Here is an 18,185-nt window from a genome sequence, read left to right as displayed (position 1 = left end):
GTAAGAATGGCAGATTTATTTCCCTAAAGAGAAGAGTGAACCAGATGGATTTTAATGACAATCCATAGAATAGAATAGAATTCACAGAATCCCTACAGTGCAGAAGGCAGGCACTCGGTCCATTGAGTCTGCACCGACAATCTGAAAGAGCACTCTACCCAGTTCACTTCCCCTGCCCACCCTGCTCTATCCTTGTAACCCGCACATCCCTGGACGCTAAGAGGCAATTTATCATGACCAATCCACCTGATTGCACATCTTTGGACTGTGGGAGGAAACCAGAGCACCTGGAGACAACCCACGCAGACACTGGGAGAATGTACACCTCCACACAGACAGTCACCCAAGGCAGGAATTGAACCTGGGACCCTGGCGCTTTGGGACAGCAGTGCTATCTGATCAAGGTTTCATGGTCATTGTTGTGATGTGCATCACTGTAAATACACAAGGGGTTAATGTAAATACATGTAGGCTAGATAGACACTAGAGGGAGCACCAGAGACATCACACACACACACTCAACCAATAGATCAGTTAGATAGGACACGACCAATGGACATTCACGATACACACAGAGGTGTCATGACCACAGGAGGGCATTACACCAACCCATATATAAAGGACACCACACACATGATCTGCCTCTTTCCAGTGGAGACAGTCAGTGAGTACAGACACAGGGTTGATTCAATATCACTCCCGCCACGTGGATTGCAGCAACTGGTTAGCCAGTCTGGGTAGCTATAGTAGGATTAGCAGTAGTGTCGAACCCAAGTAATAGAAATGTAAATAGTTTAATCAACGTGTTGAAGTTATCTCCATGTCTGAACCTTTGTCAAGTGCACCACAAGGAAGCCGCTTATGCTACACCTAGAGCATAACAAATCAATTGTTAGACTTTTAATTCCAGATTTTTATTGAATTCAAACATCATCACCACCCATGGTGGGATTCGAACCCGGGTCCCCAGAACAATACGCTGGATCTTTGAATTGCTCGTCCTGTGACAATACCATTATGCCACTGCCTTCCCAAGAAAAGCAAAGTACTGCATATGCTGAAAATCTGAAATAAACCAAAAAATGTTGGGGAAACCCAGCAGTCTGGCATCACCTGTGGAGAGAGAAACAAAGTTAGTGTTTCATGTCTGTATGACTTTTTGTGGCAGCATTGATCCATAGAATACAAATAGCAGCAAGGTGGTACAGTGGCCTCACAGCGCCAGGGACCCGGGTCCGTTTCCGACCTTGGGCGACTGTCTGTGTGGAGTTTGCACTTCCTCCATGTCTGCGTGGGTTTCTTCTGGATGCTCCAGTTTCTTCCCACAGTCCAAAGATGTGTAGGGCAGGTGGATTTGGCATGCTAAATTGCCCAGCAGCAGTGCACCTCTCCCCGATGAACTCAATGCATTCTATGCTCGGTTCGAGCAGGAAACCAGTGATCCACTGTTGAGTGCCCCAGCAGCCCATGACACACCCATACCCACCATCACAGCTTCCGAAGTCAAATCAGCTTTCCTGAAAGTGAACCCTCGGAAGGCGACGGGCCCGGAGGGGATCCCTGGTCGAGCAGTCAGAGCTTGCACGGACCAGCTGGCAGATGTGTTCGCAGATATCTTTAACCTGTCCCTGCTCTGCTCCGAAGTCCCCACCTGCTTCAAGAAGACCACCATCATACCGGTAACCGGCCAGAGAAGAACCAGGCAATGTGCCTCAATGACTACCGTCCGGTGGCCCTGACATCAGTCATAATGAAGTGCTTTGAGAGGTTGGCCATGAAGTGCACCAACTCAAAACTCCCAGGACGCCTTGATCCACTGCAATTCGCATAGCGCCGCAACCGGTCCACAGCAGATGCCATCACCCTGGCCCTACGCTCATATCTAGAAATTCTCGACAGCAAGGACTCCTACATCAGACTCCTATTTATTGACTACAGCTTCACCATCAACACCATAATCCCAGCCAAGCTCATATCAAAGCTTGAAAACCTAGGACTTGGCTCCTCACTCTGCAACTGCAACCTCGACTTTCAATGATCCCCTCCCTCAAGAGCCGCTGGACCTCCGACTTGATAAATGTCCTGTCCTGGGCACTGTACCGCCTGCTCCTGGTGGCGACGGGTTTACAGTCGGTGGTGAGGTTCGCTAAGAGCGAGGGAGGGGCGACCTTAAGGGTCGTGAGGCTACATGCGGTGAGAGGGGGTAGGGGTCCGCCGAACTTCAGGGTCAGGCTTCTAAGGTTGCACTGGAAATCCAGTCCTAACAAGAGAGGAGCGCAGAGATGGGGGAGAACATAGTGTTTCAAATTGGCGTACTGGGCTCCCTGTATCGCGAGGTTCGCGACACAGTACCCCCGGATCTGCACTGAATGTGATCCGGAAGCAAGGGAGATTGTTTGGGATGCGTGGAAAATCTGAAGGGAACAGCGCCTTACCGTGTCCGGATGGATGAAGCTCTCCGTGCTCCCAGAGTCAAACAGACAGGGCGTATCGTGCCCATTGACCCAGATGGTCATCATGGAGTTCTTGAGGTGCTTGGGCCATGACTGGTCGAGAGTGACAGCGCCAAGCTGCGGGTAGCCGGCGTGGTCGGTGGTAGCGGGGTGGTCCCATGATGGCGGCCAAGATGGCCCCGTCGATCGCATGTGTAGGGCGGTGTTGAAGATAGCGGCCCCCATCGGTCGCATGTGTCAGGCGGCGTCGAAGATGGCGGCCAAGATGGCGGCCCCCCATGAGTTGCACGTGTCGGGTAGAGTTAAAGATGGCGGCTCCCACGGATAGCACGAGGCAGATGACGCGTCAGAAGGGGGCGGTACCGGCAGGCACGCAGCCACTCTGCGGGCCTGTGAGTCGGGCCTGCGATTTTGGAACCTTGGGTCGGGCCAAGCAGACTTTGGCAAAATGTCCTTTCTTGCCACAGTCACTGCACGTCGCGCTCCGCGCTGGGCAATGATACCTGGGGTGCTGGTTCTTACCGCAGAAAGAGCAAGGCGGCCACCCCCCCCCCGGGTTGGGCGGGCAGCCGCGCGGCACAGGACTGGGACACCCTCGGGTCGGGTCATGGCAGTGCCTCCGGCACCCACGATGAAATCGCGTGGTCGGAGGGGAAAGCATTTAGGCTCTGGAAGGCTACCTCTAACGAGGTGGATAGTTTTACTGTCTTTTCTAGGTCGAGGGCGCCCTTTTCGAGCAGGCGCTGTCTGACATAGTTGGACCGGACTACAGCCACATAGGTGTCCCGGATGGTGAGTTCCATGTGCTGCGAGGCCATGACGTCCTTGTAGTTAGTTTCGAGCGAGTACCCTCAGGTCGCATAGATATTCCTCCAGCGATTCTCCGGGGCGTTGACAACGTGTGGTGAGGAGTTCCCGCGCGAACACTTCGTTCACCGGCCTCACGTAATGTATTTTCAGGATCGCGACCGCGTCTGTGTACGTGGTCGCGTATTCGATTAGTACAGAGATTCTGTGGCTCACCTGGCATGGAGGAGACTCAGCTTCTGTGCCTCGGTGACAGCGGGCGAGGAGGAGGCGGCGGGATAGGCCTCAAAGCAGCGGAGCCAGTGTGAAAAGATTCCTTTGGCTTCAGCTGCCAGTGGGTCGAGTTTCAGTCGATCAGGTTTGAGGGCGGTTTCCATTGCGATATCTTAGCTTATTAAATTGGTGCAACCATCAATTCACATGAGACGATTAGTAGAAGTGAACAGTGGTTTTAATAAGCTAGATCTGTGCCTGCTCTGTACTGAGTGGCGACTACAGGCTGCAGATTTATATACCATCCCTGAGGGGGCGGAGCCACAGGCGGAGCCCACAAGGGCATCAACATAATACAATACAATACAGTGGTGAATTATAGTAGCAATATGTTCACCACAGACTCCATCAACACCTTCCGCTGCCTAGGGAAAGCGGGCAGCATAATCAAAGACCCGTCCCATCTGGCTTACTCACTCTTCCAATTTCTTCCATCCTACAGGAGATACAAAAGTCTGAGAACACGCATGATCTGAGAACACGCATGAACAGACTCAAAAACAGCTTCTTCCCCGCTGTTACCAGACTCATAAACGATCTTCTTATGAACTGACCTGATTAACACTACACCCCTGTCTGCTTCACTGTATTTACATTGTGTACCTTGTGTTGCCCTATTATGTATTTTCTTTTTATTTTATTTTATTTTCATGTACTTAATGATCTGTTGAGCTGCGTGCAGAAAAATACTTTTCACTGTGCCTCGGTACACGTGACAATAAACCAATCCCCTTAGTGTCAAAGAGATTAGGTGGTGTTATTGGGTTACGGGGATAGGGTGGAGGCATGGGCTTAAGTAGGGTGCTGTCTGGGCCGCACGGTGGTGCAAGTGGTTAGCACTGCAGCCTCACAGCGCCGAGGCGCCAGGTTCGATCTCGGTTCTGGGTCACCGTCCGTGTGGAGTTTGCACATTCTCCCCGTGTTTGTGTGGGTTTCGCCCCACAACCCAAAAATGTGCAGGGTAGGTGGATTGGCCACACTAAATTGCCCCATAATTGGAAAAAAATGAATTGGGTACTCTCAATTCATTAAAAAAAAAAAATTTCAAAAGTAGGGTGCTGTTTCCAAGGGCCGGTGCAGACTCAATGGGCCGAATGGCCTCCTTTTGCACTGTAAATTCTATGATCTGTGAGCTGTAGCTCAATTGATAGCAGTCTTGCCTCTGAGTCAGAAGGTTGTGGGTTTAAGCCCGTCTCTAGGTTCTGAGCACAAAAATCAAGGCGGACACTCCAGTGCTGAAGGAATGCTGTGCTGTGAGATGTTAATATTGTCACAACATCCTGGGACAGTTCACAGAGCGACCCTCCTGTAGTACAACTATCAAATACGGCAATACTTGAACGGTTAGATACTGAGTTTGCATACTTAGAAGAAGAGCAATGAAAAGATCTCATAAGGCTACAGTAAAAGCATAAGAAGATTTGTAGGGACACTCCAGGTTGCACTACATTAACTGAACGTGATGTTGATGTGGGTGACTCCAACCCAATAAAACAGAAACAAGGAAAAATGGTATGGTCTGCAGAATGCCAAACAGGTTTTGAGAAATTTAGTGCCATATTAGTAAACAAACCAGTGTTGGCCACCCCACCCCTGATTTTTTCAAACCCTTTAAAATGGCCATGGATGCCAGCGACCTTGGGGTGGGGGGACAATGCTACTATAGGATAATGAGTCAGGAATAGAGAGGCTGGTGGAATTGACCGTGCACTAGCCCAGGGTATCATGACACCTGTGTCGTGCTTAAAATCTACATACATTTGTTTTCTTTTTAAATGTATTTTATTACAAATGTGTATGAAAACAGGTTACAACACATAAACACCTTGGAAAACATACTTCCCAGCAATCAACTGTACAGTCTGTACATATTTTCCCCCTTTTCACCCCCCCCCCCCCCCCCTGTGATGAACAGCTCCTCAAACATGATCACAAACACCCCCCACCTTTTCTCAAACCCCACTGCAGAGTCCCTCAACTCATATTTTATCTTCTCCAACTGCAGGAAGTCGCACAGGTCACCGAACCAAGCCACTACAGGCGATGCCAACCGCCACTTCAGTAAAATTTGCCGCCGTGCAATCAGAGAGGTGAAGGCCACGACATCAGCCTTCCTCCTCTCCATGAGCTCCGGCTTCTCTGAAACCCCAAATATCGCCACTAAAGGATCCGGGTCTACCTCCTCCACTATCCTGGCGAAGACCGTGAACACTCCCGCCCAGCATCTTCCAAATTTTTCGCAACCCCAAAAATGTGCGCGTTATTCGCTGGCCCCCCAAACCTCTCACACTCATCTGCTACCCCCCCCTGGAAGAACCCACTCATTCTCGCCCGAGCCATATGCACCCTGTGCACCACCTTAAATCCTGTACCTTGCACAGGAGGAGGTCCCGTTTACCCTTCGCAGTGCCTCACGAGATACACCGCAATTGATCTTCCCTTCCAAATCCCCTTCCCATTTCTCCTTGATCTTCACCACCCGCTCACCTTCTTGCCCCCCCAGCCACTTGTATATAGCCCCAATTCTTCTCTCCCCTTCCAGATCTGGAAGCAGCAGTTGCTCCAGCAGGGTGTATCCCGGGAACCCCATCCAGTCCTTTTGCATAAAGTCTCTCTAACCTGCAGATACCTGAGCTCACTCCCCCTCGGATGTTCGACCCTCTCCCCGAGCTCCTCCAGACTGGTGAACCCTTCCTCCAAATACAGATCCCACACCTTGGCCAGCCCCACATCCCTCCACCTCCTGTATACACTATCCAGCCCCCCCCCCCCCCCTCACCGGCTAAAAACCATGATTCTCACACTGCAGCATTAACACCGACATCCCTTCCACCCTAAAATGCTTCCTCAACTGATTACATACCTTCACCGTGGACTGCACCACTGTGGACTACTTGGAGCCATTGGCAATGCTGCGGTCACCTTAGCCCTCAAACTAGACCCCTTACAAGATTCCTCCTCCATCCAAATCCACTCTACTACCCTTCCCACCACCGCCGCACCTTATCCACATTCGCCGCAAAATAATAATGAAGCAGGTTCAGCAACACCAACCCCCCTGCTGCCTCTGCCTTAGTAGCAGAGTCCGCCTGACCCTCAGCACCTTCCCCGACATACAAAGACCGAAATGATTGTGTCCAATTTCCGAAAAAAGATATTAAGATTGGGAGAGCCTGAAAAATAAACACGAATCTCAGCAGAATATTCAATTTCACCACTTGGACCCTCCCTGCCAACATCAACTGCAGTGTATCCCACCTTTTAAGATCCTCCCTGGCCTCCTCCAGCAGCTTCGTTAAGTTTCACTTATGGAACCCCGTCCATTCCCTCGCTACCCGAATCCCCAAATACCTAAACCTATCCCTCGTAAATGGCATCCCCCTTAAATTTGGCTCACTGCGGGAACAGAGAATCCTGCTGCTGGCGGGGGAGCACCATGTAGGAAGCCGTGGCTGGTGGACCGGAGAATCCCACCAGGGTTCTATTCTGGGACCAAAGAAAAAATGCTGGAAAATCTCAGCAAGTCTGGCAGCATCAGTAGGGAGAGAAAATAACTAATGTTTCGAGTTCAGATGGCCCTCTGTCAAAGCTGAAGGTGAGAAATATTTATACTGTGGCATGAGAGAATGACGGATGAATCATAGCCACAGAAACCAAGGGAACAGAGTGCTAATAGCCACAGAAACCAAGGGGAAAGAGTGCTAATGGCAGGCTATTCTGGGACCTTCCCATCCAGTAGTAATATCAAATGGGATCAAAACCGAGGACTGAAGGTAAGTACAATGTAATTATCTGGTTAAGTTAACCCATATTGGCTTGAACACAGGCATGGCAATGCAACAAGGGACCCAGGCTTTCTTTTTTTTTTAACTATGTTTTGAGAATTTACATTTTAAAAAAATAAAAAAATTTAGAGTATCCAATTCATTTTTTCCAATTAAGGGGCCAATCCACCTACCCTGCACGTCTCTGGGTTGTGGGGGCAAAACCCCGCAAATACGGAGAACTCCACGGACACTGACCCAGAGCCGGGATGGGACCTCGGCGCTGTGAGGCAGCCATGCTAACCAATGCGCCACCGTGCTGCCCCTAGGTTTTACATTTTAACAACACAACAAAATTACAAAAATAATAACATTTACATAAGCAAAGAAAAAACCTCAACATACATGAATACAGGGGGGACAGGAGAACAACATTGTAACTGGCTTGATGCAATCATTAGATATAGCTGGATACCTCTATAGCCCCACCAGAGACCAAGGGAGAAACAGGATGAGGCCATGAGAACATTGTAAAATGGTGCACACCTTCCCACGCTGTATCTGCTCAATGTTACCACAAGAGCTCAGGGTAGTCTTTCCGCACACACTAATACATATATCTCCCTCAACTCCAGCTGCACCAAAGGCACCAATGACACACCAGGGCCTCCTCTTTGGACACCAGACCTGTCTGCTCCCAGCAGGAGCCAATCATGGCCCAACGTATCATACAAGCTTGCCACCCCCACATTAATTCTGTATACACCTCCCAGACAGCATTATCAGAAACCCCTCCCACCCAGGCTTTGCCTTCTTCCAGACCCTTCTATCAGGCAGAAGGTACAGAGGTCTGAAGACCCTTAATCCAGACATAGAAACAGCTTCTTCCCCACAGCTACAAGACTCCTCAACGACTCCCCCTCGGACTGATTTGTTCCCTGTAAGAACACTATTCACGATGCTCTATGTTGCTCTTGCTCATGTATTTGCTTTGTTTGGCCCCTTGTTCTGCATTGTAACCAGTCACGGTTTGTCGATGTACCATTTGTCAATGTTCTCTCTTGCTGATTCTTTTGTCCACTATGTACGTACTGTGTACGTTCCCTCAGCCGCAGAAAAATACTTTTCACTGTACTTTGGTACATGTGACAATAACTCAAATCAAATTCATCATCCCCGCCCTTACAAAGAAAAAAAAAATAAAAAAAAAACAAAAGCTGCAGCTCTAAGGGGAAGTATATATACCACACAACTCAACTTGACCCAAATCTCAGGCCCAGTACAGATCCAACATAATTCCACACAATTGTGCAGAGAAAACAAAGAACAAAGAAACGTACAGCACAGGAACAGGCCCTTCGGCCCTCCAAGCCCGTGCCGACCATGCTGCCTGACTAAACTAAAATCTTCCTGGGTCCGTATCCCTCGATTCCCATCCTATTCATGTACTTGTCAAGATGTCCCTTAAATGTCACTATCGTCCCTGCTTCCACCACCTCCTCCGGTAGAGAGTTCCAGGCACCCACTACCCTCTGTGTAAAAAAACTTGCCTTGTACATCTCCTCTAAACCTTGCCCCTCGCACCTTAAACCTATGCCCCCTAGTAATTGACCCCTCTACCCTGGGGAAAAGCCTCTGACGATCCACTCTCTCATAATTTTGTAGACCTCTATCAGGTCGCCCCTCAACCTCCGTTGTTCCAGTGAGAACAAACCGAGTTTATTCAACCGCTCCTCATAGCAAATGCTCTCCATACCAGGCAACATCCTGGTAAATCTCTTCTGCACCCTCTCTAAAGCCTCCACATCCTTCTGGTAGTGTGGCAACCAGAATTGAACACTACTCCAAGTGTGGCCTAACTAAGGTTGTATACAGCTGCAACATGACTTGCCAATTCTTATACTCAATGCCCCAGCCAATGAAGGCAAGCATGCCGTATGCCTTCTTGACTACCTTCTCCACCTGTGTTGCCCCTTACAGTGACCTGTGAACCTGTACACCTCGATCTCTCTGACTCAATCACCGTCATGACCAGATGCCCCATGAAAGGGACAGATTATTTATTAGGACTGCATTTGGCCAGCCCCACAGTCACCGCCCTCACACATGAAAAAACAGTACAGCAGATTATTGATAATGTAAAGGCAGCCCAGCTCGCAGCAGCGGTCAGACGTGGGACACGGAAGAAACAAAGCAAGGCTTGCTTTGATAAAACGGTACACGCCACCGAGTTTGTAGTAGGGCAGCAAATGATGCTATCCCTATACAGTTCATTCCTTTCCCCCAAATTTTCCGGACCGTACTCCATCTCTGACAAAGTCAGCCCCTCTATACAAGATCACATATCCCAATGGCAAGTCTGCGTGGTTTCACATAAACCAGTTTAAGGCTTATGGCTCGCAGAACAACCATGCACACCACATCTCGCTTGCAACAGCAGATGAGCACGCCCCGCCCACGAGCGACGTATTCCTACCCTCCCCCAACCAGTCCAGTCCAGCCCATCCTCAGACACGACTTCGACTCCACCCCAGAGGCACGACTCCGCCTCTCCCTTCCTTCAACCAGTAGCGACAGCCCCAGCACGCCACGCTGCGATTACACTCCTGCACCAGGCCCCACACCCAACGATTCCGAACATGATTCCAACGACCCCTTCGAGATAACGTACATTAAAGCCCCTGACCCAGACCTACCGCCCAACGATTATGGATTAAAACCTAGCAGCTCCAACCTCGACACAAGATTCTGGCGCCAAGACAATTCGTTCAGGCTCATCCGGAATGATGAGATGGACCCCAATTCACCCCAAGCAGCTTTAGCAAACCTACTCCAGTCAAGAGTATGGCAGCCGGGAGAAGATGATGACATAGAGACTGACTCCCACCAAACGAATCCCTTTGCGACTCTGTTCGCTACTGAGCAATGAGGTGTCCAGATGATGGTAAAAAGGAACCGATGAAGAGTTAATGTTTGTTCATTTAAAGTTTTTCATGGCCTCACGCCACCACTCTTTTAACGCCACTCAGTTAATGGAACAAGCTTGACGACAGACAACCATTCAGAGCAATTAGTTTGTCGGCAGACAACCAATCATAGCTACTCTGCTGATTCGAAGGTAATCATAAGAGGCAGCCCCCACGACGACCACAAATTCTTACCGTTCTTGCCGGTCGCTCAGGCAGTGGAGAAACGGCACTGGTCCCCGCCCTACCTGAGGACCCCACTCTAGTCAGCTACGCTCGGGTAGAGCACACACGACACTGGTCACCGTCCTACCCGGGGATTCCACCCATTCTTACCCGCATACGCCCATACGCACCCCATTTCAGCACTTTAGTTCAAAACTTTTTGTTTGTTTATGGAACCCTTAGGTTGCTTCCAAATGCTATTTACATCCTCGAACACTGGGATGGTAGATCGCACAGGCTGCGAGACGGCTCGCACTGTGTCAGTTTTTTCTCGGATGTCTTGTCCAAAATATTTGGTTTAAAAAAAAACAATGAGGGAGTCACAGATTATAATGGGTAATTGGCAATAAGAGGACAGACAGACAGACATACGAGATCTTAAGCAAGATAATAACAGATATTATGCTTGTGTCCATAGAACTTCGGAACCTCAGAAGAAGAAAAGAAGAAGACTGAAAGAAGGAAAGATGAAGACAACCATCATGCTCTACAGTTGGATCTTAGCGGGATCCCTCCAGTTGCACACGGACGCTACTCCCCTGACCCCTACCACACAGGCCGTAAATATTTCCCACTCCTGCCATACACTAAACCCCGAGATAGTTACCGATACATTACCTCGTATTTCCTATCCTACGTTGTGGGGCTGGTTTAGCACACTAAATCGCTGGCTTTTAAAGCAGACCAAGGCAGGCCAGCAGCACGGTTCAATTCCCGTACCAGCCTCCTCGAACAGGCGCCGGAATGTGGCGACTAGGGGCTTTTCACAGTAACTTAATTTGAAGCCTACTTGTGACAATAAGCGATTTTCATTTCACTATTCGTACTTGCGATACTCTGCAGTGTCGTTCCGACTCTAAGACTGAGGAAATGGCAGAGGAAGGTTACCCGCACTTGCACTCCGATATACACCTTCAGATCCCCTATTTTCGTACTTCAACAAACCTCCCAACCCCTTTAAGTGAATTAATGTGCATCCGTTTTTTTGGTGTGTGTTTTGTTCGTTCCAATAAAAAGAAATGTAAAACACTGTGCTTGACTGCCAAGCCAGAGAGACCTGTGTTGCTGCTATTGGTACTGTTTAAAATGTTGTAAATTCTTTTGATTGCTTGAGTCAGGATAATTTAGTTAAGGATAGTTAGAGGTTCCAGTTTTTTATTTTGTAATGCATGCCTGAATGTCATAGCGCCCCATAGAATTTGTAATGATGTATGTTTATAAATAATTTAGGTTAAAGTTGCAATTCATAGGACAGAGCAGTGAAGAGCCTATGAAGTGCTTACAGGTGCCCAACTTGGGAGGAGAACGAAGACGGCGCGGTTATTTGATCCTTCATGCTTCGCGTTGAGGATCACAAGGAGGGAGTGTAGCCATCTGGGATGGCCACTTCCAGAATACAAAATGGACATTTGCAGATTTCAGGGAAAAATGGACGATGTTAAGAAAGCAAGCAGGCGCAGAGCCTGTCTGCATATTGGAGACGTAGCTCCCAGACAAGACTGAAACTGTAGGTCCATTAGCATATGGATGGCCCTTCTCTGGGAACAAAGGGAGATATGTAAGTAACTGATCTGGCTCCAGACCTCGCGGCGCCAGTTCCCCAAACCGAAAGCAGAAAACAAAGCAGGCCAACAGCCAACTAGGACACGTCCAGTCACCAGGGCACCCACCCCTTTATTGGTCAGGATCAATGCGGATGATCAAGATGCGGTCCAATTAATTGGGGCCAAGTTCAAGGCCCGCCCAAAAGTGCGCGAAGACCCCTTCAGGTATAAAAAGAAGGCCCCAAGAGAGAATCGCTCTCTTGGACTTGGCTCTCACAGCAGAGAGACCCGTCCACTAGCTGCACCAGAAACAAGTAAGTCCAGGGTCAACGCTCGCTACCAGACGACCTTAGCTGTTTCCCCTCTACCACTTTGACCCCAGCAACCTCAGATCTTAACAACGGGCATTGTTCCTCTGACCGAGTGGGCGCCCAAAGCTAAGTATAGGCTTTAACAGTAATGATAGTTTAGTATGTAGTATTTTGTGCATGAGTAGATATTACTGTGTGTGTAAATAAATAGTATTGACTTTAACTAACTGGTGTATTGGCTCTTTTGACCAGTATTCGGGTTTGAACCTTGTGGCGGTATCGAAAGATACCTGGAGAATCTAGAGAAAACATAATTAGGATTAAGGAAGGCGACCATATTGACCGCCATGTTTAGAGCCAACCAAAGAGAGCAACGTTACCACTGACATAAGGCTCACCGGCCTGTAGTTCCCTGGATTATCCTTGCTACCCTTCTTAAACAAAGGAACAACATTGACTATTCTCCAGTCCTCCGGGACATCGCCTAAAGACAATGAGGATCCAAAGATTTCTGTTAAGGCCTCAGCAATTTCCTCTGCAGCCTCCCTCAGTATTCTGGGGTAGATCCCATCAGGCCCTGGGGACTTATCTACCTTAATATTTTTCAAGATGCCCAACACCTCATCTTTTTGGATCTCAATGTGACCCAGGCTATCTAGACACCCTTCTCCAGACTCAACATCCACCAATCCCTTCTCTTTGGTGAATACTGATGCAAAGTATTCATTTAGTACCTCGCCCATTTCCTCTGGCTCCACAAATTGATTCCCTCGCCTGTCCTTCAGTGGGCCCACCCTTTCCCTGGCTACCCTCTTGCTTTTTATGTACGTATTCCTGGAGCTTACTGATTTCTAAACCTGCTCCATATTAACAAAATTAATTCAGAACTCTATGAATGCACCAAAAGTATGGCTTTTCCAGGAAAATAGCTGAACAACAACTAAGTTTAAATACATTTATTACAGTTTATAGGCATTCACCCTCAAAAAGTTAAAGGGTCTGATTTTATCTTTTTCCCCCATTAAATGTTTCCTCCTTTTCCTTTCTTTTGAAGATCATGAATCAAGTTGGACTATGATTTCATGGTATACCACCAAACAGGGTATTCCTCTTGTACAAGGTGGGCTAATTTCATGGTGAATCAAATCCGGCCCTCACCTGAAATACATTCAGGGTAACTTTGTAGCTGGATTTTGCAGCTGGAATCACAGGATAGCAATTAGATATTGGCTGTCTCACTGTCTTCACTCTGTCAAAACCCCATAGCATTTCTATTGTCAACTCTGGTGAGCCCAACTAACACCCAGACTGAATTCAGCTGAATCAGCAAAAGACCAGAGTTTAAATTTGGAATCTTCCTGGTTCATTTGACTCAATTGCAAACTGAGATGTGTACACATTCAGCCACAGAGTAGTTCTGATTTTATTTTTTTAATTCTATGCTAATACAATATCAGCTAAAGCTGTGTGGAAATCATACTTGCGCAAATTTACGATTTTACTCATTTACAGCACAACATTGCTCTGCATCTGCTCCTGTTTACAAGTTATGCCAAAAAGACAATGTTCAGTAACAATAGATGTGGCTAAGAAATTGTAACTTTGAGAAGCAGTAATTTAAGCAACCCGATTGACCATCCATATTTGAACAAAATATTTAAATTACAGAATCATTCAAGAATAATTTTGAACCAATATTTTGTGGCATTGTGCTGAATACCTTTACCTGAAGCAAATTTAATTACTGCATTCTGTTCACTTAAGCTAGTTATATGCAAATGCTCTCTTTGTCAATATGTCACAACACAATCCCAGCATAGGTGCAGTGAAAATGAACAATAAAAGGAATGTTTTTCATTACTAGTGATATTAAAAACGTCTGTATTGCTATACACTAGAATATATTGCTTGTCTTGCTGGTAAATATAAAACAGGACCAACATATCTGCTTTAGAAAACACTATTAGAAGCTTGAATCTTGAACAAAGTCTTCAGTGAAGGGAAATTGTTTAATTTTTTTCTCCTTCATGGGTTTTCGAACCTAAGGCAAGTTGCTTTTTTTCTGGAATTTTCGGTAGACCAGTACAGCACCTGTGATCATGGCAATACAGATGACTGCGAGGATTCCCAAACCAACTCCCAATCCAGTGTATACTCCAATAGCTTGATGAGCAGCTAAGTATGAAGGGAAAACAAACAAACATGTTATACAATGTGTGAGAAATATGACAGTCTTACATGCTTGTAATACTCAAACAGCTTAACGATCTAGCAATATCAAACAGCTTAACGATCTAGCAATGAACGTTGAATCAGAAACTTGATGAGTATGCTACAGTCAGGCTCATCATCTCAGGACCATTGGGCAGGAGAAAAATAAGTTTACCAAGCAGTAAGAACAGTAAAGGTATGCAGATATCAAATGGGTGGCATTGCAGGCCAGTGGTTGGCACTGTTGCCTCAAAGCGCCAGGGACCTGAATTTGATTCCGGCCTTGGGTGACTGTGTAGAGTTTGCATGTTCTTCCCGTGTCTGTGTGGGTATCCTCCAGGTGCTCCAGTTACCTCCCACAGTCCAAAGATGTGAATGTTAGATGGATTGCCATGCTAATTTGCCCCTTAGTGCCCAAAGATGCGCAGGTTAAGTGGGTTTACAGGGATAGTGTGGGGGAGTGGGCCTAGGTAGGGCCTCTTTCGGAGGGTCGGTGCAGACTCGATGGGCCAAATTGCAGCCTCCTGCACTGTAGGGATTCTATAACAAAACAGGTCAAGATTTGACTCAACTGTGATGCCCAGTAAGTTGAGTGGTTCACCAACATTCATTATCTAGGTTTGCCTGGTTTGCATATGTGTAATGGATATTTGAATGAGGCAACAAAGTATTGCCACCGCTGTGGCGAGAGTCCACAGCCTTGTTTGGTGAGGCAGTTGGGGGTCGGGAAGATGGGGGAAGATGTTGCAGTGATTGGTGGTCGGGGGAGAGAAAAATAGAAGCCCAGAGAAATGCCAGTCCCTGATAGAATTGTGATATTGTTTTTCAAAAATATATATTTTCTTATTTTTGAATCTGTTCTGCTATGGTGTCAATTGGGCACTTTCACAGGAATTCATAGTGTGATGATTCATTGAAGTGTTGCTTTCATGTTTATGGGTCTTTGACCATTTTTCATATAATGGAAAAAGGAAATCGAAGTAAATTAAAATTTTGGGTTTTCAGAAGCACAATATATCCATACAAGTTTAAAAAAAGGCTGGGTAATATGCCCATGAACTAGTTTGTTATTTTCCGAAAAATCAAATAAGCAATCCATTTGTCTCTCTGAGTGGCCAAAAAACATGTTATCCCAATATAGAACATAGAACACAGAACATAGAACAATACAGCGCAGTACAGGCCCTTCGGCCCACGATGTTGCACCGAAACAAAAGCCATCTAACCTACACTATGCCATTATCATCCATATGTTTATCCAATAAACTTTTAAATGCCCTCAATGTTGGCGAGTTCACTACTGTAGCAGGTAGGGCATTCCACGGCCTCACTACTCTTTGCGTAAATCATAGAATTTACAGAGCAGAAGGAGGCCATTCAGCCCATCGAGTCTGCACCGGCTCTTGGAAAGAGCACCCTACCCAAGGTCAACACCGCCACCCTATCCCCATAACCCAGTAACCCCACCCAACACTAAGGGCAATTTTGGACACTAAGGGCAATTTATCATGGCCAATCCACCTAACCCGCACATCTTTGGACTGTGGGAGGAAACCGGAGCACCCGGAGGAAACCCACGCACACACGGGGAGGATGTGCAGAGTCCGCACAGACAGTGACCCAAGCCAGAATCGAACCTGGGACCCTGGAGCTGTGAAGCAATTGTGCTATCCACAAGGCTACCGTGCTGCCCCAGTAAAGAACCTACCTCTGACCTCTGTCCTATATCTATTACTAATATATATTGGAAAACCTTTCATCCATTTTTGGTTGTGAACAGACAGATTCCTAATACAAGTTGTGATGCAAGACGACAGGGTTCCTTTCTGAGAATTAAAAACAAAAGCAGCCAAAGCATTCCCTGAGTCTAAATACTGTTTGAATCAAATAAGATCTTCCACTGTTATGAAGAAACAATGGTATCTTCTTTATTTTGTATCATTGAATAAAGACATGTTACACTTTTTCATATAAGTGATATAAGTCTCATAAGATCCATTAGTCTTATGTTCATGTTACTAGGAAACAGCATATTGATTAACATCAAACCTCATGTCATCGTGTATTTGCTTAATCTGTCTTTGAAGAGATTGAAGAAGCGTTCATGTGAAAGGCGTAGATATCCAATTCAGATCACAAGTGATGCTATCGTTATGCTCCTGGGTTATATTATTGTGCAGATACAGATCAGTGTTGGTCATATGTGGGCCCATAAAAGTAACACAGACCAATCATTTATGGAAGTGACTGACACCACTGAACCCAAGAGGATGTCTGTGATTGGCACAAATTCATATCAGCTGTCAATAATGTTTGACTGTAAATCAGCTTTCCATCTTCAGGCATATAAAGCAGATCCTGAATAGAATCAAATTTTTGATGTTTCATATTTTTCTAATTATTGTTCACAAGGTTTTTATGTTCGCAATGGAGGAATAATGCCCATGTAGAAATAAGTTGAACATTCTGAGACAAGTTCTAATGAATGTTAAATGCTAGCAAATGTCAATGGGAATGTGTTGCGTTTTTTGAAAGAAAGATGGTGACTTCTTGCAAGCTGTGCCCAGCATACCCTCTAATTCTATCTTTTACTCTTGTTCTATGCTTCTAAAACTTCATTCTATCTCTAACTCTTTTGAACTCTCTAACAATGTTCTAATTCAATTACTTACACATTTAGCGATCTTTAGGACACTGGAGACACCTGATGACCTGAAATCGACCCGGACCAGCTTACCACGTGTGAGCAGCTGCCGGAGCTGCAGTCCCAGGCCTGGGAATTCCCCTACAGCAGCTGCCAGAGACCAGGAAAACGCCCTAGAAGCCAGGGCCTTCACTCTATAAGCTCCCAGAGATCTAGAAAACACTACAGAAGCCAGGACCTCCACTCTGCTGCTCTCCAATGACCAGACCAGCATCGCAGCAGCTGCAGCCCTCCACTCCCCTGTGGTAAACACCACTAATAACATTGCATGTATTACGGTATTGCCCCTGTACTGCAGGTACAACAGTAAATCCCCGCCTGCTGGCTCCTCCCAGCAGGCGGCGTATAAAAGTGTCTGCTCTCCTGCGCTGCTTGCATTCTGGTTCCGGCTGCAGGAGGCACAACATCTTGTGTAATGAAGCCTCGTTTGTTTCACCATTCTCGTCTCGTGGTAATTGACGGTACATCAATTTATTGCACAAGATTTTAAAAGATGAACATTTTAATCAAGCCTGATCGCCTGGAGCTGAGCAACCACGCAGCCAACGCCACGCCCATCTTCGACCACTGGCTAGCCTGCTTCAAAGGCTACCTCAGAGCAGCCACTGAAGAACTCTCGGACCCACAGAAGCTCCAAGTCCTCTACTCACGTGTGAGCCCTGAAGTTTTTCCCCTCATCCGGGATGCGCCCACCTACACAGAAGCGATGACGCTACTAAAGGGACATTACGTTAAGTCGGTGAATCAAGTGTACGCCATGCCCCTCCAGGCCACGAGACAGCAACTCCCAGGAGAGACTCTGGACGATTTCTTGCGGGCCCTACAGATTCTCGGTAGGAACTGTGACTGCCAGGCAGTTATGGCAGTCCAACACACCGAACTATTAATCAGAGATGCTTATGTCATGGGCATGAAGTCTACGTACGT

At 47.1% G+C, this 18,185-nt stretch overlaps 1 protein-coding gene across 1 annotated transcript in view; it reads right to left on the bottom strand.

The window, feature by feature from the left end:
- Window positions 1-13,766: 13,766 nt before the first annotated feature.
- The window catches only part of LOC140428854 (zona pellucida-like domain-containing protein 1), a 132,575-nt gene continuing 128,156 nt past the window's right edge, over window positions 13,767-18,185 (bottom strand). The window contains exon 15 of the mRNA XM_072515507.1: window positions 13,767-14,518. Within this exon, the coding sequence (XP_072371608.1) occupies window positions 14,385-14,518 (134 nt within the window). The 3' untranslated portion in view covers window positions 13,767-14,384. The remainder of the gene's footprint in view (window positions 14,519-18,185) is intronic.

The sequence above is a fragment of the Scyliorhinus torazame genome, chromosome 8 (assembly GCF_047496885.1).
Source record: "Scyliorhinus torazame isolate Kashiwa2021f chromosome 8, sScyTor2.1, whole genome shotgun sequence".
NCBI classification, from domain to species: domain Eukaryota; kingdom Metazoa; phylum Chordata; class Chondrichthyes; order Carcharhiniformes; family Scyliorhinidae; genus Scyliorhinus; species Scyliorhinus torazame.
This window is presented reverse-complemented; position numbering and strand designations above follow the sequence as displayed.